At 61.4% G+C, this 25,398-nt stretch overlaps 3 protein-coding genes across 3 annotated transcripts; all 3 read right to left on the reverse strand.

Annotated features, from left to right (window-relative positions):
- Positions 1-60: 60 nt before the first annotated feature.
- LOC109144281 lies at positions 61-4,586 on the reverse strand. The gene is made up of 4 exons (XM_039563640.1): positions 3,964-4,586; positions 2,474-3,682; positions 2,215-2,364; positions 61-2,034 (listed from the first exon to the last, which is right to left on the reverse strand). The coding sequence occupies exons 1-4, from the start codon at positions 4,073-4,075 to the stop codon at positions 1,847-1,849; spliced, it is 1,659 nt and encodes a 552-aa protein (XP_039419574.1). The 5' UTR covers positions 4,076-4,586; the 3' UTR covers positions 61-1,846.
- Positions 4,587-5,825: 1,239 nt separating this feature from the next.
- On the reverse strand, positions 5,826-9,766 carry LOC104687723 (WAP four-disulfide core domain protein 3). Its single transcript, XM_010396964.4, has 6 exons — positions 8,353-9,766; positions 8,077-8,217; positions 7,790-7,933; positions 7,004-7,162; positions 6,654-6,797; positions 5,826-6,518 (listed from the first exon to the last, which is right to left on the reverse strand). The coding sequence occupies exons 1-6, from the start codon at positions 8,639-8,641 to the stop codon at positions 6,508-6,510; spliced, it is 888 nt and encodes a 295-aa protein (XP_010395266.2). The 5' UTR covers positions 8,642-9,766; the 3' UTR covers positions 5,826-6,507.
- Positions 9,767-9,841: 75 nt separating this feature from the next.
- On the reverse strand, positions 9,842-11,905 carry LOC104687722 (WAP four-disulfide core domain protein 2). The gene is made up of 4 exons (XM_039563743.1): positions 11,682-11,905; positions 11,289-11,423; positions 10,119-10,271; positions 9,842-10,025 (listed from the first exon to the last, which is right to left on the reverse strand). Exons 1-3 carry the CDS (start codon positions 11,767-11,769, stop codon positions 10,120-10,122), a joined length of 375 nt encoding a protein of 124 aa, XP_039419677.1. The 5' UTR covers positions 11,770-11,905; the 3' UTR covers positions 9,842-10,025; position 10,119.
- Between the last annotated feature and the right edge of the window lie 13,493 nt (positions 11,906-25,398).

A 25,398-nucleotide genomic window follows, 5' to 3' on the forward strand; every position in this document is an offset into this window, starting at 1 on the left:
CTGCCCTGACCCAGGTCTGTGTCTGGCACCAACTCTGGCTGAACCTCCTGACGCTGGGGGCCTCAGGTGATTTTAAGGCCACTCTAGGACCACATGGGGCAGCTGGGGGCAGCCAAGCACACGCTTTATTGCTGGAGGTGGTGGGGAGGGACAGGCCAGCTGGGGCCCATGACTGTCCCATGTCCCCTAATGAAGGCATCTTCCTGCGGCAGAGGAGCTGCTCTCTCATCACACAGCATCTGAAAAGGAGGATGTGCTTTTAGGGAGCAATGAGACTGCAGGAGCGAGGGGCCAGTGGCCATGATTGCAGCCATGCTGGCCAGCTCCATGAGAGCTCCATCCTGCTCCACATCACTTCAGATCCCCTCGCCCTGCAAATGCATCTGCTGGGAGCAGAGCAATGGGGTAGCAGCGGGAACTGGCCTCACAGTGATGCTGAGCTGGGAGCATGCTGAAGGCTGTGCCCTTCATACAGGTCAGCTGGCACCCTGCATGACCTGGTGTTAGTGCAGGTACTGCCCCATCACAGTGGCCATAGGCCTCCTTATCACCAGGCATCCGCGTGCAGACGTGGCCGCAGCCGTTGCTGCAGCACTTATGGCCCTAGGCACACTCCTCATCGAGGCTGCACCGGTCCAGGCAGGTCCCACCGCCCCCAGGCATGGGGCACGCTCCACCTCTGCCTGCAGGGCAGAGCCCCCTGCTGCGGGCCACCCAGCTGGGACACCCCATGTCTCCTGGGGCAACACCTGGGTCTCCTGTGCCTCACCTCCAGGAGTGTCCACGCAGACACGGCCGCAGGAGGTGCGGGTGCACCTCTGTCCCCAGGGACACTGCGAGTCGGCCTCGCACTCCTCCGAGCACCGCTCAGCACCGTGCCAGGGCACAGCCACGGTGTCGTGCTCTGTGGGCAGGGGAGGATGGTCACCTGCTGACTCTGAGCTGAGGCTGTGTGTGCTCATCACTTGCACGGAAAGAGGGGGATGCATGGAAAGAAGGATGGGGGCAGATCATATCCCTGGAGCGTGTGACACCCCCACAGGTACAGCTGCCTTGGCAGACCCAGCTCAGGGTTCCAGTGTGGTCGTGGTGAGGGGTCCTCATTGGGGAGGAAGGGTCAGGATGCCCTGGGAGTGGGTGCCAAGGGGACCTGGGCTCTGTCCCTGCTGGGCTGGGCAGATGTGAGGGGCTGACCTGGCAGCGAGGCTGGCGTGCAGACGTGGCCACAGCCGTTACTGCAGCACTTGTGGCCCCAGGGACACTCCTCGTCGAAGTTGCACAGGTCCAAGCACGTGCCCCCCTCCCTGGGGATGGGGCACACTCCCACTCTGCCTGCAAGGTAATCATCCAGCTGGGGGGCATCTGGCCTGGGGCACCTCACCAGGGGGCACCCCAGGGCAGCCCCACATAGCTCCCGGAGGGCCTGGCTGGTTCTCACCTCCGGGGATGTCCATGCAGACATGGCCACAGCCGATGCTGGTGCACCGCTGTCCCCGGGGACACTGTGAATCAGCCTGGCACTCCTCTACACACCGGCCATCAGCTCTGTCCCCACTGTCTGCAGGGGCACAGCAACCAACTCGCCGTCACCTCGCTGCCCTTGGGGGGCAGGGGCTAGCTCCCCCCTAACAGGCTGTGCCCATTACCTCTGGGCACGGCCACGCACTCCCAGCCGCAGCCGGTGTCACAGCACTTCTCCTCTCGTCCGCAGACACTGTCATCCAGGCACTGGCTCCCGCGCCGGCGCCGCGGGTCCCAGCACGGCTCTGCCCGGGGGCACTCCCCGGGGTGCTCTACCAGAGGAGGGGACCCAGGTGAGGGTGGAGGTCCCAGCCCTGCTCTCACGTCACTTCCCTGGGCTGGTGGCCGGGCTGCCACGCTCACCTCGGGCAGGGCGGGTGCAGCGCATGGCGCAGCCAGAGAAGCAGCACTTCTCCTGCCGGGAACAGTCCCTGTCGTGGGTGCAGGAGTCCATCTCCGTGCACGGCTCCGATGTGCGTTGTGGCCTCACCTTTGGGCACTCACTGGGTTTGTCTGAGAGGGGCAGGAAGAGACAGCAGGAGGAGGGACCACCCTGTGTTGCAGGCACCTCCTTTTCTGCAGCCTCGGGCTGCCCTGACAACTACCCTCGGGGTAGCACCGTCCCGCATCCTGCACCCAGGAACTTTGACAGCATTCCTGGTGGAATCACTGTTCTGGCGACCATCTCCTCACCTGGTTCGGGGGCTGAGCACACGTGGCCACATCTGCTGCTGCTGCAGCACTTCTCAGCCCCCGGGCACTGCCAGTCCTTGGTGCAGGTGGTGCCACACGGGGTCACGGCCAGCGGAGCCTCCTCAGCCAGCGGGCAAATGCCTGGTTTTTCTGGAGGCAGGAGGCAGTGGGGCTGGGGGTGCAAGCAGCAATAGCGGGTCTTCCCCACCCAGTCTCACAGTCCCTGGAGCTGGGGGACACCTCTGCCCGTATCTGGCACCTCGGGATGGGGGCAGGCAGACATAGTCGCAGCCACTCAGGCAGCACTTCTCCTCGCGGGGACACTCGCCGTCGTGCCAGCACTGGGCTCTGCAGTCATAACTGGGGAACAGCCCGGCACGGACTGGGCAGAATCCATCCTTCCCTGCAGGCATGGTGTGGAGTGGCTGCAGTGCCACTGCTTGGAGACGCAGCCGTGGGGACCAGGGCACATGGGGCTGTCGAATCTTTGGGGTGGCTCCCGGCCCCCTCACCTTGACTGTTTGCCACACAGTGCCGGCTGCACAGCTGGTGACAGCAGACGTGGGATGGGGGACAGTCCTGGTCCTGGAGACATCCCCACTGGTGCAGCAGTGGCCGTTGAGTGGCCGGGGCAGGGCTGGTGTCCTCTGCACCGTGGAGCAGGATGAGAGCAGGATGGTGGCCTCACCAGAGGGTGGTCTCACTGTCCCCTTCCCTCCCCACTCCGGTGCCCACCTGGGAGCTGTGCAGTTTGTCCCCACCCCAGGCCCGGCAGAGCCACCCTGGCAAGCATGGGGTGGGGCGTCCCGTTTGTGCCACAGCTCTGTGCCATGGTGGCTGCTGCCCCACGGCATCATTCCCGGTCTCTGAGCCATGTCCCCGCCCGCACTGCCCATCCTGTCCCATCCTGCCTCACCGGCCGGCACTTCCGGCAGGCACTGGTGGCCACAGCTGCTGTTGCAGCATTTCTGCGCGTCGGGGCAGTCGCCGTCGCCTCGGCACCGCTCCCGGACCGGTCGTGGCTGCACCGTGGGGCCCTCGCTGGGCTTGGGCTGGTCTGGCAGGGCAGAATGGGTGTGACGATTCAGCATTCCCCACTGGCCGCCCTGCCTGCGCCGGGGGTCCCTGGCTCCTGCCATGACCCACAAGTTCCTGGTGCCTGCAGCCACGTCCCAGCGTTGGGTTTTCCCGGCAGCTGCCAGAAGCTGCCGGAGCAGGGGAAGCTGCCTGTGCTGCCCCAGTGGCCAGGGCGTCAGGGAGACAACTATGGCACACAGGGTCCCTGGGGCGAGCCAGATCTCCCAGCCTCCTCGCCGAGTCCTTACCCTGCGCCGGCTCCAGGCAGGCAGAGCCGCAGCCCAGCGGCAGCACTTCTGCGCTCCCAGGCAGTCCTTGTCCTCCAGGCAGGGGAAGGAGCAGGGGGCGATCAGCCGCTCAGGGGCTGCTGCCGGGCAGGCACCGGGCTTCTCTGCAGCGCCGAGGGGCCGAGAGGTGAGGCTGCACTGCAGTGTCCTAGGGCAGCACCGGGAAACCTGCCCCTGCCAGACCCCTCTGCCTCCCCCTGGCTGGACCCATTCCTGTGTCCCATCCCAGAGCCTTCCGCACATCCCGGCGGCGGTCAGGAGGCTGCTAGCAGCGCGCGGGGAGCTGCACCATAGCAATGGGGATTTCACAGGGAATGGGACAGGGAAAAGGGTGCCAGCTGCCCCGGGACAGAGGTGCTGTCAGCGGCTGTACGCGGTGCCGTACCTTCTGCCGGGGGGATGCAGCGCAGCCGGCACTCCCAGGGGCAGCACTTGAGCTCAGCGGGGCAGCTGGAGTCGTTGGCACAGAGTGGGGACTCCAGGCGCAAGCAGCGCATGAAGTCCCGTGGACACCTCCCTGGTTTCTGGGTGTCCCCTGCGGTGGGATGGCAATGTCAGGACAGTGCCAGAGCCCCTCATCCTCCATCCCTGGAGAAGCAGGATGTGGGGCTCTCTGCAGGGGACAGGGAACTGGAGCAGGGACTGCAGCCGCAGGGGATGGAGACTTCTCTGCATCATGGCCTGGGGCTGCTGGACCCCCACATCGAGACCTGCATGGCACAGCACAGTGTGGCACAGTGTCATGGCATGGCATGGTGTGGCATGGCACAGGCTCATGTGTGCCCTTGCAGGGCAGCAAGTGCCACGTGGAGTGTCACTGGCCCTGTCAGGGTGAAGCCAGCACCGAGCCAGCACCAACTGGAGGTTAGGATTTATTCCTGAGCATCCTGCTGCCGCGGGCTTCCTCACTGCAAGCAGCACACTCCTCACTGCTGCTGTCTCTTCCTCTTCCTTCTTCTCCTCCTCTTGTCCTGGCACCCCATGCTCCTCTCGGCCATGCTGGGAAAATTGGGACAGCCCTGCCTCCGGTACAGGCGAGCTCCAGCTGGTGCCTGTGCCCGGCTCCTGCTGCCAGCTGGGGCTGCGGCGGGAGCCGCCTGTGCCAAGAGCCCGCTCGGCTGCGGCGGGGCCGGGTGTTTGGGCTGCAAACAGACGCTGCCGGAGTTTCACCGCAAACAGCAGCTGCTTGGTTCAAACAAAGAGGCACCGGCTGTGGTCTCGGTGAGGGCAGAGCCACACCGCAGCTGGGCACCACTGCTCCAGGCATCGTCCCACGGCGGGGTGCTGGCAGCAGGGGTCTGTGCCAGGATGCAGCCCGGACCCTGCTGCATGTGATTCCCCTGGGAGCTGACAGTTGTTGCGCCCGTGGGGTGCAGGGGGTGCCCACGGGGGTAAGGGCATGCACACATGCCCCTGCACCCTGGGGTGGGAGCAGGGTCCCCCAGGCAGCAGGGCTGTGGTGCAGGTGCTGCAGCCAGCTGGGACATGGTCCCTGCTAGCATATGCTGGGCAGGGATAGAGGGGACATGGCAGGGACACGGAGGCCGGGATGCAAGGAGCTGCTCCCAGGCTGCCTGTGGTTGGCAGCTGCTGGGTTTGACTCCTGGTACTCACCGCCCTTCTCTGGTGTTACGCTTGGCTCTGCCCTGAGGATGAGGAGGCCCAGGAGGAGGAAAACTCCTGGGCTCATGGTGCTGCTGGGGATGTGCATGTCTGGAGCTGAGCTGGGGCTTGGTTTAAAGTCTGTGGTAGGGGTGCCTGAAGTGCCAGGGCAGCTGAAGCTGAGCTGCTGTGGCAGCTGGTTGTGCTGTGGGCAGGAGGGGCAGGAGGAGGGGCAGTTCCCAGAACCTGCCGGCGCCCCGCCAGCCATCCCGCTTATCTCTGCCCAAGCCCTGCTTTGGGGTCAGGGCGACCTGCGGGGCTGGGGAGGCCAGATGGGGTCAGACACTGCTGGACCCCATGTTGCACCACTCCATCCCTGCTGCAGCTGGCTGCTACTCCCTCTTTGGGTGCCCTTTCAGCCTCACTCACCCCTCTACTCCCTGGAGTGGGGACTGATATCCAGGGGACTGCTGGTAGACCCCATGGCTTGGTCCTGGCATGGCAGTGGGAGCAGTGCAAGGGGTTCTAGCAGCTCTACTGCCATGGTGGTGCCCCTCAGCCAGGTGTAGCTTCTGTGCACAGGACTGATTGGGATCCAGCATCATGAGTAAGCAGGTCCTGCCGTGGACCCTGGCATGTGGGTGATGCTCCCTGCCCCCTTCCTTGTCTGGGTGCTCCATCTGTCCTGACCCGTGATTGCTTTTCCCACCAGGTTTTCACACTCTGGGATGCAAATGAGCCCTTCCTTGGCACAAGGAATCTGAGGGAACTGGTTCTCCAGTCCTGCCGAGGGGACATCATGCAGCCCCCAGGCCCAGCAGGATGGTTACCGTGGAACAACGATGGCTGGAAGTCACCTGCACAGAACCAGGACCCTCTCCCTGCCCTGGGGCAGTGCCTGCGTGCAGGGATGGCTGCCTGCACCTCCCTGCCTGCACGCAGCCCAGGCTGCCAGCACCCCTGGGAGCCAGAGCACAGAACAGGGATGGTGACCCAGAGCACACGTGGCTGTGGGATGGTTTATTCTGTCTCAGGGCTGTGGAGCAGCTGGGGTCATGTGGATGTGGGATTTCGCCTCATGCAGGGTTGCCAGGAATCTTGGCCATGCAGGCAGTATGCAGCCCTTAATGGCATAGCTGGGGGTGCCAGGGACCCTGACCAGAAGCAGCGGAGTCAATGCTGGTGCCATCCTGCCAGTGCAGAGGGTCCAGCGCAGGGATAGGTGTGGGGGACAGCAGCACCTCTGCTCAGCCCATGGGGGCAATGGCAGTGGGGTGTGGGATGACCCTGAAATGGCAGCTTCTGGTGCAGCCCTTCCTGGCCACGGCTACACTGTACCTGGAAGAGGCCAGTGAGGGGGTTAGTGAGGATGGGGGATGAGGGATGGGGGGCCCTGTGGTGCTCACACCCTGGGTCCCACTCTGATCCCTCCAGGCTGGGCCCAGGAGGCAGCAGGCTGTGTGGGGACTGTACCTCTCAGTGGGCGGACACAGACCCGGCTGCAGCCCTGCAGGCAGCACTTCTGGCCAAGGGGGCAATCCTTGTCCTGCAGGCACAGGAGGAGGCACTTGGCTGCCTGATCACCCTCTGCTGCAGGGGGACAGAGACCTGGCCACGCTGGCATATGCAGAGAGAGGAAGGGGTGAGGGGCTCAGGTCACCCCTCCAGGATGGTGGAGCTGCCCTGCATGCAGGGATGAGCTCCTCACCCAGCTCCTGCCCCATTGGACAGCAGCTCGGGCCCCATTTCCCCTGGGAGGGTCATGGTGACAGGGTAGGGAGGGGGCACAGGGGTCTTGGCTGCACAGGGTGCTGATGGTTTACCCTTGGTGGGTGGTTTGCAGATGTGTCCACAGCCAGTGGTGCAGCACTTGTTGTCCCCAGTGCAGTCACTGTCGGTGTCACACAGCTCCAGACAGGGCCCCAAAGAGCCCCGCAGCACCATGGGGCACACGCCAGGCTTTGCTGTGGCACGGTGGCTCCCTGGTGACAGTGAGGAGTCTGTGCCAGGATTCTGTCCCCAGCCCCGCTCCTGGCACAGCCTCCGTCTCCATCCTGTTTCTGTCCTGTGCCTCCATCTTCCTTCCCAGAGCACCATGATGGCCTCAGCCACCAGCTTCACACCCACACCAGTCTCACCCAGTGAGACCAGTCACAGCTCAATATGGGATGCCAGCTGGTAGCTGGAGTGGTGAAGGACAACCCTTGCTCTGGTTGCAGCAGCACACAGTCTGAGGGGGGTGCAGGAGGGAGGGTCAGGAGGGGGTTCAGCCTTTCACCCACTCGGGGCCATCTCCCACCCATCACAGAGGAGCTGGGCATGGGGATCCCTTCCCACAGCACCCTGAGGGCCAGCTCTTGGCAAGGGGCTCATGAGGGCTGGGGCTGTGCCCAAGGCAGGCGTGTGGGACCAGGAGCCGCAGCCAGCGGCACACGCTCCCTGGGGCCTGGATGGATGCCACCAGCTGCACACTTGGCCAGGCACAGCTGCTGTGGCTTGTCCAGAGCTACGGCCGGGCTCATGCTGGGCTCTGCCAGGGGGGAGCTGGGCTAGCACCAGTGCCTTGGTGGGCTGAACATGGGGATCAGAGAGGGCCGGTGGGGCTGTACCTGTGTCTGGAGGGGTGCAGGCCAGCCCACAGCCAGAGAAACAGCACTTGAGTTCCCCAGGGCAGTCCCGGTCATCAGTGCAGTGGTTGGGGCAGGCAGCAGCTCTCCTCTGGGCACGCTTCCGTGGGCAGAACCCGGGTTTGGCTGCAGAGAAGGTGCAGGGTTTGGCATGCAGCCAGCCTGGCCCCACTGCCCATGGCTCCCCTACAGTGCGATGGGGGCTGTGGACCCCTGGGGCTGTCCCAGGGCATCCTCAGCCTGGCATGGGGATCTCCAGGACACCTCACCTGGCTCAGCAAGCACGCAGCGGGTGCAGCAGCCACGGGTGCAGCACTTCTTCTCCGAGTGGCATGTGGTGTCATTGTGACATCTCGTCCCACAGCTTGGCCTGATGGCACTGCCAGCATGGGGGCAGTAGCCCGGGCTCTCTGCAGAGGGAGATGCTCCATGCAGCCGTGTCCCAGGGAGCAGGGCTCACTCTGGGGCGCCAACACAGGCACCAGCCCACGTCCCACCCGTTGCCCGATCCTTGCGCTGGCATCCCTTGGAGTGAGCAGCGGTACCTGTGGTGGGCAGGAGGCAGGTCCAGACCTTCCCAATCTGGCAGCACTTCTCAGCACCAGGGCAGCCATGGTCGGAGAGGCAGTACAGTCCGGGGGCCCAAGGGGCTCCGCTCCTCCCCGCTGGGCACTCTCCTGCTTTGGGAGGGGCGGTGGGGGTCCAGTGTCCCTGCAGGGCCCAGTGTGGGGATGCAGGGAAGGTGAGGGCAGTGCCCTGGTCCCCGGGCCTGTGCTGCTGGGCCAGGGCGAGCAGTGCCAGGAGCACCAGAAGAAGGGTGCAGTGGCCCAGCATTTGCGCTGCGATTGATGTGCTTCTGGGTGATGGGCTGGGATTTAAACCCTGCTGGAATGGGGGCTGGCCAAGCCAAGCTGCTCCTTCTCATGGAGGCAGTTTCGGGACTGTGGGAGTGCTGGGCATGAACAATTCAGCTTGGGGGAGACTCCCGGGAGAGTGCTGGGCTCGTGGCCCATGGCTGACGCATCCTCCACAGCTCCTTTTCCAGGTCACTGGTGACCTGTGAGCAGCTGGGCCAAGGGCGAGCAGCATTCCCAGAGCCCCACCATTGTGAGCATGGATGGGACACAGAAGCAGTGTTCTGCCCCAGTCTTCAGTGTCCACTGGATCCCTCCTGGCATATGTGGAGCAGGGAGAGCTGCTGTGGAACTGTGGTGCTGTGCCAGGGTGCACAGCCTGCACCTACACCGCAGAGAGAGGGGGAACCAGCACCAGACACTGGGCAGTGCTGGGCAGGGTGTGGGGCTCACTCAGTCCTGGGGGATGGCTCTGGTCTGTCCCCTGCCAAGGGCAAAGGCTCTGGGGGTGCCAGCCCCTCTCAGGCAGGAGGGACATGCTCCAATCCCAGGGGCTGGGAGCAGGAGCAGGCAGGTTTGGAAGGAACAGGGCCCCTGGAGACCAGTGGAGATCAGGAAGTGCCAGGGGAAAGCAGGACAGGAGCAGGAGCCCAGCTTTGAGCAGGCGGGAAGGGATGTGGCAGAGACAGGCATGGGACCAGGGCATGCGGGTTGCACTGCCCAAAGCTCCTTCAGGCTTCTGCTGTGGGCAGGGTGCCATGGCCAGGCTGGGAAGGCGGAGGCAAGGACAAGTTTGGGTGATGCTTGTGTACGGGCACACACTGTAGCCTGCTTGTCCCCTGGCCATTGCAGAGCGGGGAGCAGAGAGCACCTCTGCTCTGACGGGACACGGACACAGCTGCACTTCGACAGCTGTGCTCCAAGCATGGTGGAGGAGCCAAGGTGGAGGAGCCAGTGTGCAGGGACAGCTGGGGCCATGGACCTATGGGACAGCCTCAGGCAGGGCACAGGCTGGGGACCCTTGGAGGCATGACAGAGTCAGTCAATGCTGCTGCTTGTGTGGAGCCCTTCCAGGCATCCCTGGCATAGGATGGAGAGGCAGCCACAGCTTGTGATGGAGAGGGGGCCACAGCATGGAAGAGAGGCAGCCATGGTGCAGGATGGAGAGGCAGCCACGGCGTGACAGGGAGAAGCTGCTTTATTGGTGAGAGTGCAGGGGGCTAGCCCGAGCAGGGAACCCCAGGGAGGAAACTGAGGCTGAAGGCTCCAAGCCGGGGGGATGGTGCAGGGCCAGGACCAGGGCATGTGGGATGGGCATCGGGCAGCAGCTTCCCTGTGGCTGGGCTGGCAGGAGGCAGCTGCACCTGCAAAGGAGCAGAAGCTGTGAGTGGGATGGGTGCATGGGTGCCGTGCTGCGGTGCTGTGGGATCCCTGGGGCTGGGATGCACCCAACTGACCTCAGTGGATGGGCGTCACACAGGAGACCTTGCCGCAGCCATTCCTGCAACACTTCTGGATTCCAGAGCAGTTGGCATCAGTCTTGCACTGGTTGGTACAGACGCCCAGCATGGGGATGCCTGGGTTGACAGGTGGGCAGGTGCCAGGCTTCTCTGAAAGGCAAAGGAACATGGCTGAGACCTGCTGGCCCTGCCATGGGGGGCAGGGCCCACCCTGCAGCTCCCAAAGCTGCAAGCATGGCCCTGGCCCCTATCTGCCATGGAGGAGGGACCACCACGGTACCCGGCATTTCCCCCATCCCATAGCTCTGCTTGCTGGCATTCCTTGCCAGCTGGACCTGATGGGGACACATCAGGGAGGCCACATGGCATGGTGGTCCCCAACAGCCCCTATGCCCAGTGTTCCTGCTCAGGGACACGTGGCTGGCACAGGTGCCACGTGCAGACATGATGAAGGCCTTGGCCCTGCTGTCCTCTACAACTGCCCTGGATGGCCCTGGCTGTTTCTTCACACCATGGGGGCTCAGCCTAGGCCTCAGACAGGATCACGTGCCCCCCAAACAGCCTTTGCCTGGCAGTGCAGGGCCCCTGCTCCGCTGTCCCACTGCCTGCCATGGGCACTGAGCTCTGGCTCTGCACCATTCTGCCCTCCACTGTGGTGCAGCCAAGCCAGCGCTGTCCCGCAGGCAGCCATGGAGGCACTGGAGCCTCTAGGTCACATCCATGTGTCTGCAGCTGTGGATTCCAACTCCTGCACCCATCTCCTTGGGTCACTCTCCAGAAGGACTGTTGTGGTGAGTGTGCTCAGCAGAGAGCAGCGCCCACATCCTGGGCTGGCAGCCGCCCACAAGGTTGAGAAGCTGCAATGGGGAGTGGTGCAGACCCCCACCCTCTAGCCAAGCCCCAGCATCATTTGGGGGTGTTCACTCAGTCCCTGCATGGCTGAGAGGAGGAAGGCGTGAGCATAGCCCAGCAGGAGCACACCCCGAGCATGCTGGGCTCCCATGCAGCCCCCGATCCCCGCGCTGCAGCCGGACACACATTGGGCACCCAGGCCTGTGGCGACCACTGCACCCTGGAGCACCAGTACTGCCGGCTGGGATGGGCTGTTGGCTCGTGGCAGTGGCACCGGCTCTGGGCAGCACGGCCAGGAGCAGGAAGGAGTGTTACCGTCAGGCTTCTGGCAGGCCTTGCCGCAGGCTGCCGGGCAGCACTTGAGGGTGCTCTCGCAGTCGCCATCGGACTGGCACCCCACCGTGCAGTTCACCGCATCCATCGCCGGGCTCGGGCACACGCCGGCTTTTGCTGCAAGGCAAAGGTGGGGGCGTGGGCAGGCGCGGGGCGGCCGGCGCCGGGCAGGGCGAGGGCTGCGTCCCTTTCCGGGAGATGCTGCCCCGGCCCCAGGGCTGGCTCCAGGGATGCTGCCGAGCCCCGCCGCGCTGGGCACAGGCTGGTGCTCGCCCCGGCTCCCACGCCGGCTGCCCTGGGGCTGGGAGGGAGGGATGTTGGCCGCTCGCCGGGCGTGCCGTGACGAGCCGAGCTGGGCCATGCGCTCATACTCACTGGTGTCATTCTGGGCGGATGCTGCCGGCAGCTCTGCCCAGAGAGCCAGGAGCCCCGCCAAGATGAGGACGCTGCGGGCCGTGGGCATGGTGCAGGAAGCGGCTGCGCTGTGGCCGCCCGGCCGGCCTTTAAGCTCCTCTCCAGGTGGGGCCGGCGGGCTCGGCCTTCCGGGTGGCTCCCAAGGGCCGGGCAGGGCCAGGCTCCCCCTTCGCGCTTGCACAACCCGAGTATCAGGTATCTACCGCTGCTGGGCTGCCGACCAGGGAGGGGGAGCCTCGAGGAGACTGGGCGGCCATGCTGAGAACTCGCCCGGCAGGAACAGCAGCCAAGCACCCCTGGCCACGGCCCCCGCACGCCGGACCCCAGACAGCCCCACGCGGAGCCCAATGGGGCGCTGGGTCGCCACGGCCCTGCGTGGGGATCGGCCGTGGGAATGAAGTGGTACCGCTCGCACGGAGCGAGGCAGGCGTGAGTGCAGCAGGGACAGGGCATGACCCGTCCCTGCTCGGACTCACCCTGCACTGCCACGGCCACAGCCATGAGCTTGAATGGAGCCCCTGGCCTGGGTCGCTGGTGCCCCGAGGCTGGGAGGAACCAGCAATGCAGACAGGGCTGTGGCTCAGCTCTACAACTGCTCACCCAGCTCCTGCTCCTGTTCCAGACACTGTTCTCCTCCAGCTCTTGCTCCTCAACTGAAGGGTCCTCCAGGCTGCCTGTGCCTTGGGCAGGCGCCTCCCCCAGGGCTGCCCTGCACCTCCTCGCAGCCACAGGAGCTCCTGCCTGGCCACAGCCCTGTCCCACAGACCCTGCCATCCTCACAGCCTCCCACAGCACTGGGGATGCGGATGGACCAGCCGAAAGCACCATTTGTGCAAGTGGCTGTCAGGGAGTGAGCCACTGACATGCACTCCCAGTGCTCCGGGGCACAGTGGTATTGGGACTGTAAAACCCCAATCCCTTTGGCCTGTCTGGGATACCCTTCCCATGGCACGTCTGGTGGGTCAGGACACTCCACTGCCCCTGGCAATGTCAAGCTGGGGATGGTTTGAATGGGCCCAGCTCGACCACTTGGTGTGGCTGCCCTGCTCACATCAGCATTTGCCAGTCTGCCAGCGCCCATCTCCTCCACAGACTCCTACAGGAAGAGGAAACCTGCCCTGTTCCTGGTAATGTGCCCTTGCTGCTGGCAGAAGCAGCCCCAGCTCCGGGCTGGAGCATCCTGCAAATTTGCATGGGCCAAGGGTTCATGGGGCCGAGACATGATCCCTGCCTGAGTCACGAGCTGGCGAGGCTCTGCCGGGGTCCGTCTCCAGGTAATTTAACCCCACAGTCAACAACGTGGCACGGTGGCGTGGCAGTAAATCAGTAACTGTTTGCCTTTGCCTGTGGTCTCCTCCCTGCCCAGGTGTTTATGCAGGAACAGGAGCCGGCGCTGACGGCTCAGCCGCCTGCCCCATTGCCGCACCTCATGTCACCACTGTGGGCAGTGGGAGTGACACATGGGGATTGGGCAGAGGCCTGGGGTGCCAGGGGGATCATCAAGGCAGCCCTTGTGCCTGTGCCCTCCAGGATGGGGACCTGCTGGGGAGCTGCCGGGACCTGGCCACGCTCAGGCTGGCTGGGATGCTCCCATAGTGGCCCCCACTGGGCTGGACTGGGATTTAACCCAGGGCCAACATCGGGATGCCAGGAATGGAAACAACCATGTTGCAGCCCAGTGGCCCCTGCACCAGGACTGGAGCACAGTGCTGTGTCGGCCAGAGTGGGATGGGGGTGGTAACAGCTGGGAGGTGAGCACACTCCCCACCAGGATGGAGGGGAGAGACCTCCACCATACCTGCCTGTCTTGCACAGGGACAGAGCCCACCTGGACCCAGCAGCAGCTTCTCTAGAGCAGCAGCACTGCTGCCGGACCCACACTGGCCACCCAGGGTCACTGGTGTCCCACTGTGTCTGGGCTATGACCCTGTGCTGGTGCTGTCTTTAAGGGTCATTGCCCTGGTCTGACCCTGTGACAGCTCTGCCCCAGCATGGGGTGACCCCAGTGTGGGGTGACCTTGGTGCTGGCAGGGAGCAGTCAGCACTGGGAGGCTGTGAGGGTGGTTGCCAGCAGCCAGGATGCACAAGAGCATCTGGATGGGAGTTGAAGGGAGCCCAGAAATGGAAGGCTCATGGAAGGACACAAAGGGGAAACAACAGGGGAAGCTGAGAGCTGGGGAGAGCAGTGTGAGCACCAGTGGGTTTGCCCACAGTTGTGCCCCAGCTCCAAGGTGCCCAGCTGGCTGCTGAGGACAATCCAGCTGAAGCTGCCTCCAGCCAGCCAGAGCACCTGGAGAGGGACTGAGCGAGCTGGTAGCTGGGCCAGCAGCTCCAGCCCACGCAGTTGGCATCGCCTTCTGGGAGACAGGAATGCTTTGGCTCCTGTCCACAGTGTATGGCATTTGGGATATTGGTGTCCCCACCCTGGCTCTGCCAGGTGCTTCCTCGGCAGAGGCTGAGGATGGCTGTGGGGAGTACAGGGGCCTGCCAGCTGTCCCTATGGCCAGGGAGGATCCTGGCTGAGCACATGGGATCAGCAGCCCCAAGCCTGACCCCAAAGGCTCTTCTCTGCTGCATCCCTTGGGAGCTGTGCCCACCACCATTGAGCCTGGTCATGGCGGCTGCACCCAAGTCTCACGGGTGACCGTGGCTCCTCCATGGCAGCAGGGAAAGTACTAGAGTCACATCTCCTGACTGCTGAGGGAACGTGGTCAATGATTAAAAGGGGCACACTGAGGTGCCCCCGAGCAGTGAGCCAGCCTCCCACGGCTGGCACAGAGCAGGGACAGCAAGTACAGGGGTAGAGAGGGACACCCCATCCTCTGGAGACGCTGGGCCCTGCAGTCAGCAGCACAGGGTCCCAACATCATGGGCATGGATTGGTGCATGGCCCCTCAGGTCCAGCTGTGCACCTGCCGAGGGCTCCTGCTACATCCTGCCATGTCCTGCCACTGCCGAGCCCCCCCTGCCCACACTGCCCCTGCAGCGCACACCTCGGTGGCCCTGCTCTGTGGCACGGCCGCAGCTTCAGTGGTGCACGGATGCTCCAGAGCCTGGGATGTGCCTGGCTCTGTGCTGTGGGATTGCTCCTATCTGCTCGTCCACTGGGTTCCAGTGAGACCCCAGCCGCAAACAGCCCGGCAGTGCTCCAAGGGCTAGCAGAAGGCATCCACCCCAAGACCCCCAGCACTCACCTTTGCTCCCAGCAGCCACAGGGACTGCCTGCAGCTGGGCACACAGGGCCAGGATGCCCAGGAGCAAAATGATGGTGGTCTTCATGTTGGTGAATGCCACAGGTATGGACGGGCAGTGCGGGTCGGCAGGGTTTATATCTGTATGGGGCCGGGGAGGGGCCCTGCACACAACCTTTGTGTGCCAAAACACTCACTGCTGCTGTGTGTCACAGTTGTGCCCGAGGCAGTGACGGCCTGAGAAATGATTTACCTGGCCTTGTCCAGCCCTGGCAACCAGGCTGCAGCAGGGGGAATGACTCTCAGCACCCTCATGGGGAAAGGGAAATGAGGCCATGGGCTGGGGTCACCCCACAGCCATGGGGAGCCCAGAACTGCCCAGCCATGACAATTAGATGAGTTTGTGGGATAGGAACCCAGAGGCGACTGCTCAGGAGGATGTTCCCCTGGGAGCTGCTGTCCTGGCAGTGTGTCACTGGGGTGTTTTGGGACAGAGCAGCTGTGGGTCCATGGGGCTGTGCCTACCCCAGAGACCCAGCGCCTGCCTGCCCCAGTCCTGGCCTGGTGCCTGCATCATGCCACGTCTGCCCGTGGAGCCTCAGGGGTCAGCTAGCTGGGTCCTCGCGGGCAAGCAAGGCCTCAGGGGGAGTAGAGCGTGGGAAGCCTCCATGAGACACAAGGCTGGGTGCACCCGTTGCTGAGCACCATTCCTCCGTGGGGACAGGCTGGTGGCTCGGTGCCGACACGTCGCTGGCTGCAGACATGTCCCAGCAGACGGGTGCCGTGGCAGGGTCAGCACTGGGGCTGCCTCTCAGCTCCCCATACTCCCAGATTGGTGAGAGGTGACCCTGGGATGCCCAAGGTCAAAGGTGTGGGGGGGTCACAGGGAGCCCAGCTGAGCACGTGAAGGGTGACCATGCCAAGGGTGAGGTGTGCTCCTTGCTCTTGGGGACCCCATGGTGCTGCCACTGCTGTGTCTGAGACCCTGCCAAGCAGGACCTCTGCTTCCTGCATCCCATCCCATGCAGACAGGGGCATGGTCAGGGCACTGCAGCCCTGCCAGGGGGCTGTTCTGTGGCTCCTCTCATTGTTGAACCGTGGCCATGCAGGCACAGCTCTCTGTGCCTCACTGAATGCTGCCGACAAGTTGGGCAGAGCAGGGCTGCAGCAAGGCACAGGGGACAGCCGGGGCTGCAGTGGGTGGAGAGGGACAGGATCAGGATTTTTAAGAGGCTGGTGGAAGAGACTTGTCCCATGCTGGAGCTGGAGCTGGAGAATGGCCTCAGCTTGGGTCCCAGTGTGTGTGAAGGGATAGCAGGGGCACTCCCTGCCCGGTAAGTTGTGACACGGCCAGCCTGCCAGGATGCAGGCATCTGTGCTGAGGCCAATGTGACCTCTGTGGCCTCATCCAGGGTTTTACAGCTCAACGATCGTACTTCCCCACTTGGAAATTCCTGTGTGCGTCACCCCTGTTCCGAGCAGCCGAATGCATTTGTTACTGCCAGAACTCTGGGTCTGAAGGAAAAGGAAACATGAGCAGGAACCAGGGGCTTTGAGAGCAGCCTGGTCACATGCATGGGGTCCCTTTGGGTGACACCTTTGGCCCGATGTGGCGTGTGCCGCAGTGCCGTGGTGGCGATGTGGGGGTCACCTGTCTCTCCCTAGCAGCCCTGGCCCTTTGGCTGGTGCTGGCAGCCCCGGGCTCTGCGGGGAACCTTGCACTCCTCCTGCCCCGGCTGCCGTGTGCTCGATGCGTCACGGCGTGGAGCGACATCAGCGATGGCCCGTGCCAGTCGTGCGGCACACGGCAGTGTGAGCCTGGCGTGCCCTCCGCCACTGGGCTGTGAGGAATGGACCCCCTGGTGTGGGCAGCCCCCTCCCACCTGCACCCACCTCCCTCCCGCAGCTCCTCCCAGCGGTGCCGGTGCTTCTGGCGGCTCCCCCCGTCCTCTCCCGCCGTGTGTCGCGGCTCGGGGGCCGGTCCCGTCCTGGTCCCGGCGCCGATCCCGCGCGGCGGCCGGCAGAGGAGGCTGTTGCTCCGCCGGAGCGCACCGGGAGCGGGGCCGGGCTCCGCCGGGCTCCGGCAGCACCGCCCCGTCCCCGTCCTCGGGGGCGACCCAGCCTAAGAATGTGGAGCTGCTGGTCCAGGGGAGGCCACGGAGATGCGCCGAGGGCTGGAACACCTCTGCCCTGGAGCCAGGTTGGGAGAGCTGGGAGTGTTCAGCCTGGGGAAGAGAAGACTCGGTGAAGGCCTTATGGCACCTTCCAGAGCCTAAAAATGCTCCAAGAGAGCTAGAGAGGGACTTCGAACAAGGGCGTGGAGTGACAGAACAAGGGGGAATGGCTTCCCATTGACAGAGGACAGGGTTAGATTAGAGATTAGGAAGGAATTTTTCCCTGTGAGGGCACTGAGGAACTGGAACAGGCTGTCCAGAGAAGCTGTGGCTGCCTCATCCCTGGGAGTGTTCAAGGCCAAGATGGATGGGGCTTGCAGCAACGTGGTCCAGTGGAAGGTGTCCCTGCCCATGTGCTCCAGGATCACTTGCTCCCTAGCTGGCACCGTGGCTGCTGCTGGGTGCGGACATGAAAGTTCCTGTGTGGGGGAGGCATCCCCAGCACCCTGTTCCTACAGCTTGGGGAGCTGAGGGAGATCAGGCAGGACCACAGCTGTCCCCCAGCTCCGGGTGAGGAGGGTGCCCCACACAGGCAGTGTACTGCCCGCTCCAGCCCCACTCAGCCCCACCTTGAGCTGTCCTTCACAGTCTGGCTCTTGGGGTTAACAGCACTGGCTGCCTGAACACCCACAGGGACTGCTGCTCCATAGCACCTCTAATAGCTCCTATCCATAATGCAGTGAAGCCAAGACAAGATGCAAGGGGCTGGGCTGGGCTGGTGCTGGCTGCTCGCGGCTCTGTGCCACGCGTGGCGCCTGGCTGGTGGCACGGCCACGCGTGGCGCCTGGCTGGCGGCACGAGAAGGCGGCCTCCCAAAATGGGGATTTTATTACAGCCATACATCACAGCAGCGGCCTGATGCGGGCAGACAGCGGTGATTTTTCTTCATGGTTTACAGACAAATGAGGGGAAGGAAAATTGATGTGAACTTTGCTATAGTGAGAGGTCAGGCACGGGCAGGGAGCTGGTTATGGATGAGCCAGGGACTGCTGGGGCTGTCTGTCCCTCGGGCCCCTCCCGGCCCCCTGCTCCAGCCTGGATGGATGGGAGCAGCAGGACTGGGAGCATCGTGTCCAGCATGGAGACTGTGGTGCTGCTCCAGGGGGTTGGAAGAGCAGGGGCTCCCATCCCTGTGGAGGGATGCCAGGGGGATGCTCTGCTGTTCAGGGGGACCATGTGAGCAGTTTTTAATTCCAGCATGGTTTGGCCATGCAGTGACAGGTGGGCTGCTGTCACTGTCTGCTGGCAAGACCTCGGCTGCTTTCACCACAATTAAAGTTGCCTCCAAACATCACAGTCCTGCCCAGTGTAAGATAACAGCTAATACCCTCCAATAGCAGCTATCAGCTTCTCCACACGGTCCATAAATATTAATACAATTCTAATTAGTTCCTTTAAACACATTGCCTAAATTAAGCATTTCCAGGGCAATAAATCAGCAGCAGGTTGTCCACTCACCCTGCTCATGCTCATTGCACAGGGACTGATAAACCCCATGGCACAAAATTAACGTCTCCCCTTAGATCCAAGGAGAAGAGGGGCCCAGGTGCAGCGTGTGAGCTGGGAACACCCTGTGACCCTCACCAGCAGTAATTCGTTGATGTATTTCTCCAGGTGTGCCTGGTTTGCATTCCCAGTGATTTGCTCAATACCAGGACTGCCCGTGCCTCACCCTGGCAGACAGTGCCTCTGGATTGATGGCTCTGTGCCGGCATGCTCCTCTGGAAGCTGCAGCAGTGCCACATGTCCCTCGGACACAAGGCAGTCCCTGACCTGCAAGGCAAGAAGGCACCTGGGGTGCTGCTGCTCTGTGGACACTCTGGCCTTCACCTCCACCTCTGATTCTCCCTTCTCCTGGGAGGTGGCAGCAGTGACCATCTTGCTCAGAGCTCTCCTGTGAGCTGGAGGAGATGGGACCCCTTCAAAGGTGCTGTGTATGGGGGTGAGTGTGTTCACAGGACATTGCCCACAGAGGTGCAGGGGGGACAGAGCACAGGCTGGGGCACAGGCAGCAGGTCTGAGGGGGGGCATGGCACCCTTCCTTCTGGCGCTCTGGCTTTGGCAGTACCGGAAAAGAACAAATACCAAACTCATTTGCTTGAGGAGGAATTAATACAGTGTGAAGCCTGTAGTGAATGATTTAGGAAGTGCATTTAAAATCTCAACACAAATAGATTTTTTTATAAGGTCAGAGGAAAGATTAAATGCTACAGACAAGCACAGCACTTGCCATTTCCAGCATCACTTTCACCATAAATATTTTGGGCTGGCGCTGTCCCTGCGCTGTCCACGTGGGCCTGAGGCTGCTCACCATGGCAGTGCTGGGTGAGCTGGGATGTCCCCATGGAGGGCAGGATGCCTCACCATCCCCTTCCTTACCCGGTTGCTGCTGGCACATGGAAGCAGCTGGTGATGCTCCATGGTGTGAAGAAGGAGAGGTGGTGAGTGTGGCCATGCTGCTGGTGGTACTGGAGAAACCAGCTGTAACTGCTCCAGCTTGGGCAGGATCTGTTCCCAGACCCCTCCAGTATTCCTGCCAGTGGTGCAGGGGGAATCCAAGCTGTGGTGCCCACCCAACACGGTGTGGCCCACTGCCAGTTTTTGGCTCCTCCTCCTGGTGCCTGGCAGTGACCAGGATTGATGGCAGGAGATTTGAAAGGCTCCAAATGTGGAGGTTATAGCACTGAGCCACCCCCATCCATCACCGGCCATTCATTACCAAGTAACACCCTGCACGCTGGGCTGATTTCACACCTTATCTGAACCCAGCAGCTGTGCCCTAAATCCTGAGTGCCAAGACTGTCTAGAGGAATTCGGCTGCCTGTGCTTAAAATTAGTGTTAGCATCTATCATTTCCCTACACCAAATGGCTTTTGTGCCGGCACTTGGCAGCGCTCATCCGTCACCGGGGCTCCGGGCTACCCAGCACGGTGCCCTCTCTGTCACTGTCACAGGACCCCTTGTTGGCAAAATGTCACCCAAAGTACAAGTGCAGCAGCTTGGCCTCTCCCTTCAGCTGGCCTGGTGGCACTGCCAGCAGTGAGGGTGTCCTCTGTCCCCTCAGCATGGCAGGCACCAGCTCTGCTCTCCCCGTCCCTCTAGCCCCACCGTGGCCAGGCATCTGGCATGGGCACAGCCTGACACGTGTCCTCTGGCACAGTGGCTCGCTGCCTCAGGTGCCACGATGCCAGTACAGCCATGGGGCCGGGCCCCTCTGGCCGTGGTGCCCACAGCCATTCCCGGTGAGTCGCTCCTGCCAGGCTGGTGCTGCCGGAGCTGTCGGCATGATGAAAAGCCTCCCGCAGCAATGCAGATAACATACAAGCACAGGTCAGGTGAGGCCCCTGTAGCCCATCCATCAGGCGCAGCAGCTACAGGCGCTCCTGGTGCCACCATCTGATGCACGTTATCCGGCACAAATGTGTTTCTTCCCCCAAGGTTAAACGGATGAGTGAGGTTCAGGCGCTGACAGCTCTGCCTGCCCCACGCCGGCGATAAATGACTGCAAGAACCAGAGGGAAAAAAAAGGTTTGTTTTCTGTCAAATGCTCCTTTTGATGGTGCTGGCACAAGGATGGTGGCAGTGCTGAGATGAGCGTGAGGGACCTGCTCCCGGTGTGGCCACAGAGCAGCCAGCAATGGCTCTGTCACAGCTGTGTTGGGTGACGGGCAAGAGCAAGGGTTTGGTGAGCTGCTGGAGTACTGAGTGGCACTGGCAGCGGGCACTTGGTGTGACCCCAGTGTGCTGTCAAGCCACGCTGGGACTGGCAGGGATTGGATGCAATGGTGGCGAGCCTGATCCTTCCCGGGGTGTCTGCCTGCCCTGCGCACTGCCTGAGATAGAGTGCCAGGTGGGGGTCCCCCACCCTGGGCAGTGTCCCTGCCAGGCTGCTGCTGCCCTGCTCAATGTCACACTTGGAGCCTGTCAACATGAAAAAAGGTTTGCAGGCGATAAGCGATGGGGCTGCAGCCGCGCCGTGCTGCCCGTGTGTGATTTACTGTGGCGTTGTTAACGGAGCGCAGATTTTTCTTAATCTAAATTGAAAACTACTCAAGTAGAAAAATAATTTCATTGCTTCATCCTGAAGGGGCGGGGGGAGAGGGAGGGGAAGAGCTGTGCCAGGGCAGGCAGGGCCACAGCTGCCTGCACCCTCTGCACAACCATTCCCCATAGCCTTGGGCAGCTCCTATGCTGGGGACATGCTCCAGCCCGGGCAGAAAAACCAGGTTGTGTGGGGAGGGGGCAGCTGCCAGGACTTAGCTCTGGGGTGATCGGGCACTCCCAGTCCTGGCTGGGACACAGACCCCCAGTGCAGGTTGATGCTGGCACAGGTGGGGATGTACAGCCTCAGAGATAGATTGGTAATTTGGAGCACGAGTGAATTCTGGGAGTATTTGCTGAGCTGGATAATAACGTGCCCAGTGAGCTGCATCCCATGCATGCTGCCAAATTAAAGAAATTTTTTTCTCCTTTAATTTAAAAGTCACCGTTGGGAAATCTCCACTGGCCGCAGCAGTGATTTCCCCTAGGCTGCCTTTCTGCAGAAATCTTTAATTTTGATTGTCACACTTTGTGGAGTTTAACTCAGGGAAGTAGAGCCATAAATAAGGTGCTGCTTCAGCACCCAGGCTCCAGCTGTACCAGGACAGTGAGTGGCACTGGCATGGGTGAGGAGCAGAGAAAGCCTGACCACAGCCACCCTCTCCCGTTGCACCTTCCTCTTCCCTCCCCTCTCCAGCCCCATCTACCCTCGGCTCCGTGCCTGACTTCTTACAGCCTAATTTCACAGGTCAGCAACCTTTAATTACCCGGGCCTGTCCCCACCCCTCCCACCAAATGATTCGCGGGTTCATGAAAATCTCATTAACCATATTACCACAGCTGGGTTCCCCTGCTGGCACTGCACCCCTCCAGCTCCTGCTGTGCTGCAGGCTCAGCCAGTGCTCTGCCCTGGCATCCAGCACCATGGGACCCCAGGACCAAGATAGCAGGTACCCTGGCCAGGAGCTGTCGCAGGCTTTCAAGGTGGGAAGGTGGCACTGAAGATGGAGGGCATAGGCTGTGTTTTGCTCCACACTCAACCTTCACAGCCCCCGCTCAGCTGGTTACGGTGCTGTGGGGCTGGAGTGGGTATCATGCTCTGGGGTGGGGGCAGCGCCCAGGGCTTCCCCAGCACCTCCAGTGCCTCCAGCTCTGGGGAACCAGCATACAACCCTGACAAGGAGCCTGTCCTCTCCCTCCTGGGGCCTGGGGAAGGCATCTCCCGGCAGCTTTTGAGCAATTAAGAAGCGGGAAGGGATGCAGGCAGCTCCCTTCAGCGCAGAGCCGGCACAGCAGTGCCGGGTGAGCTCAGGAAAGGTTACACCATTTGCATTTTACCCTTCAGTAATTCCAACACTTGCGGGTGCAATTAAGCGGCAGCCTGGTGTTATGAAGCTATCAGGGCGGAGAGACCTGAATCCCAACGAACTCCGTGTGCGTGCCCATCCCAGCCTGTTCCATCTGTCTGCGGTGACACCGCGGCGGTGCCGGCGGGTTGCAGGGATGGGTTTTGATTCCAAGAGATGCCCATTGTTCCCTTGCCGGCAGCTCAGCCCTGTCCAGGCACCCGGTTTTGATACTCACGGAGGGTGAACACACACACCACAGAGGGGAGTGAGCATTGGGATGGTGACCACAGCAGGACCAGGAGCAGGTCCAGGCTTGTGCCATACTTGTCACCACAACAAAGCATCTGATCTGATGTTGCCCTCCAAGGAACAGCCCCTGGCCCACTTTGTTTTATGTGTGAACCACTGATGCTGCAGCACTGGCTGGACCGAGATGCCTGTCCCAGTGCCAGTGGCACATTTCTCCTGTGGAACAGGGTCTCCTCAATGTTTGGTGGCCCCTACCCTCTGTGGGAGGACAGGGGCTCTGTGGCCATTTTCCTTTCCTGCTTCAGTGGGACACCAGGCTGGGAGAAGCGCTGCCTTCCCCTTTAAGCATCGTCCCAGCTTAATTCGATGGTTTTGAGTCCCTGCTCATGATTTCTGCAGCAATTTGGGCTGAGATTTCTCTCTTTCCCTCCATTATCCACTCTGATTAACTCAGCTGGCCCTGTCAGCTCCCATTCCGGCGCGGGGAGCCCTGTGAGAGCCTGTTAAAATGCATGAGCCTATGGCAGTCGCTCTGCTGCCCAGCGAGGCTGAACCGAGGGAAGGGGCTGCAGGCAGCTGGGCCGTGGTGGGGGACCTGGGGGCTGTGGGGGTCCAGGGCCAGGGTGCAGGTACTGTGGGGGTGCCAGTGTCCCCCTCTGGCAGCATAGAGGTGTCCTGGCCAGAGCTGAGCCAGGTGGGCACCCTGTGGGGTGCAGGACCCAGTCACCCCCATGTGCCAGGCTGTTGGGTGGCTGAATCTTCTCCTATGCAAAGGCTCATTTCCCATTCCAGCTCTGACTTGTTCCCTTTTTCTCATTTTAATAAAGACGAAAGCATCCGGAAACGTGGCTGCACCCGCCAAAGAGCGAGATCTGACATAATTAAAAAGTGGCTTCAATCAGGCTGTTTTCCTAATGGTTTGTCATATCAGCCCGCACGGCCCTGCACCCCCTGTGCTCCCAACCCCCTGAGGCATCATTTACATTTCTTAATAACCCCTCATTAATATTCATGACGTGGGGAGGGTAATAACGGCTGAGTGCACACCACTAATTCAATTTCAGCGAGCCTCAGTGTGTTTAGTTAATCACCGGGGGACCTGGGTTACTCAGTACAATTATTTATTCGGAATTAGATCTTGAGGCATCTGGGTTGAAACCTGAACTCGGAATAAAATTAAGCCAGGAATCTCCTCCTCTCCTCCTCCTCCCACCGCTGCTCCCAGATGCGGTTCTGAGCATCCCCTGCAGCCCTGCTGTGCTGGGATGAGGCACTGGTGTTTCCTTGTGGGCACCGTTGCAGTGGCTGGGGCTTCTCCTCATCTGCGGCTCTTGCTGGGTCCCGGCTCCTCTGTGCCCATCCAGGGAAAAGCGTCAGGAAAGGCCTGGGGACATGGTCAGCCCCGAGGGTGGCACCCCATCCCCCGTGGAAGGTGGGTGCCTGGGAACAGGTAGCCAGGATTTCTGGAGTCCTTGCCCTCCTGACCAGGCCAAGTCCCAAGGTTTGCTCCACCCTATCCAGAGCCTTCAGCCCCCTCACCCAGCTTTGTTGCTTGTTCCACCTGGGAGAGGCTGGTGCCAGCACCCAGGGCAGCTGCTTGTCTCCATCCTTCATTTATTTCCTTGAGAAGTTTTCTAGTATTTTGATTTTGCTTCTGGTTTCGCTTTTTTAATTCAATATTTTGTCCCTGTGCTCTGACTCACCTTATTGGATAAAAACTCCGTTATTGAATCCTGCCCGGATTCAATACTGACTGGATGAGAATTGGGTTTCCCAGGCAGCAATGCGGTGCCTTGGTTCCTCAAATTCCTGCTTTTGTTTTTTTGAGTGTTCCCCCTGGCCTTTGAGTCCTGTCAGGGAGGTGAGTTGAACATTTTCTATCTCTTTGTTTGACAAGAAGCTCGAGGCGAAGGCGCTGGCTTCACTTGCTGTGCTCCGGCTGGGGCTCCTCTCTTCATTGGAGATTTTTCCCTTTGCCTTCCCCCAGCTCCTCGCAGAGCTGTTCCACTCAGCGGGAATGAGGTGGAGGAGAAGCCTTGGGGCAGGAGCAGGGCGTCATGCTCGGTGTGTGTCTGTGGATGGTCAGTTCTTGTCCCCACTGCTCTCCGTGTGTGCTGCGCCTGCTCGTTGTGGTTTTCCCTGGATGGGGGTCAGGCTTCCCAGTAGCTGAATCCTGTGCCCAGTATGTGCCAGTACCCCTCGAGGGTCTCCAAATGTGGTGGTTTCACAGCTGGGGAATTATCTGAACACTCAATACCCCAAAGCCGGATGAGCTAATAATTATCTTTTATTTATCTCATCTTTAACATGCAGATTTGTTGAGTTAATTTTGCCATGACCGATCTCCTATATTTTCTTGAAACAATGGGGGATGCGAGGGACTCCTTCAAAAACATTATATATTTTTTTAATTTTCTGACTGTTCTCAAACCAGACTCCTGCTGAGATAACTGCGTAATAGCTGCGATCGGTATGAAAAATTCTTTTAGCTCAAAACTGGTTTTTAAAGCATAGTCGAAATAAATTCAGTAGGATTTTGGCCGAGTTGACTCTCCCTAATTATTCATATTTGTTAAATTGAGAAATGCCTCAGTCTGTCTGGGGTTGTGCATCTTGTGGAATCACAGAGCGATTTGTCACGACCTCAGCAAACAGAGGGGCCGTCACGTCGCTG

Source organism: Corvus cornix, chromosome 20, assembly GCF_000738735.6.
Source record: "Corvus cornix cornix isolate S_Up_H32 chromosome 20, ASM73873v5, whole genome shotgun sequence".
NCBI lineage: Eukaryota > Metazoa > Chordata > Aves > Passeriformes > Corvidae > Corvus > Corvus cornix.

Bases quoted from the DNA above. Each gene is read 5' to 3' on its own strand.
- LOC109144281 (XM_039563640.1), bottom strand. From the start codon at position 4,075: ATGCGCTGCTTGCGCCTGGAGTCCCCACTCTGTGCCAACGACTCCAGC. The intron at 3,683-3,963 runs GTACGGCACCGC...TCGGCGCTGCAG, and splicing joins CTGCATCCCCCCGGCAGAAG to AGAAGCCCGGTGCCTGCCCG. The intron at 2,365-2,473 runs GTGCCAGATACG...TCCTGCCTCCAG, and splicing joins CTGCCTGCCCCCATCCCGAG to AAAAACCAGGCATTTGCCCG.
- LOC104687723 (XM_010396964.4), bottom strand. From the start codon at position 8,641: ATGCTGGGCCACTGCACCCTTCTTCTGGTGCTCCTGGCACTGCTCGCC. The intron at 7,934-8,076 runs GTGAGGTGTCCT...CCTTCTCTGCAG, and splicing joins CTGCGTGCTTGCTGAGCCAG to CCAAACCCGGGTTCTGCCCA. The intron at 6,798-7,003 runs GTAAACCATCAG...TGCATATGCCAG, and splicing joins CTGCAAACCACCCACCAAGG to CGTGGCCAGGTCTCTGTCCC.
- LOC104687722 (XM_039563743.1), bottom strand. From the start codon at position 11,769: ATGCCCACGGCCCGCAGCGTCCTCATCTTGGCGGGGCTCCTGGCTCTC. The intron at 11,424-11,681 runs GTGAGTATGAGC...TTTGCCTTGCAG, and splicing joins ATCCGCCCAGAATGACACCA to CAAAAGCCGGCGTGTGCCCG. The intron at 10,272-11,288 runs GTAACACTCCTT...TTTGCCTTTCAG, and splicing joins GGCCTGCCAGAAGCCTGACG to AGAAGCCTGGCACCTGCCCA.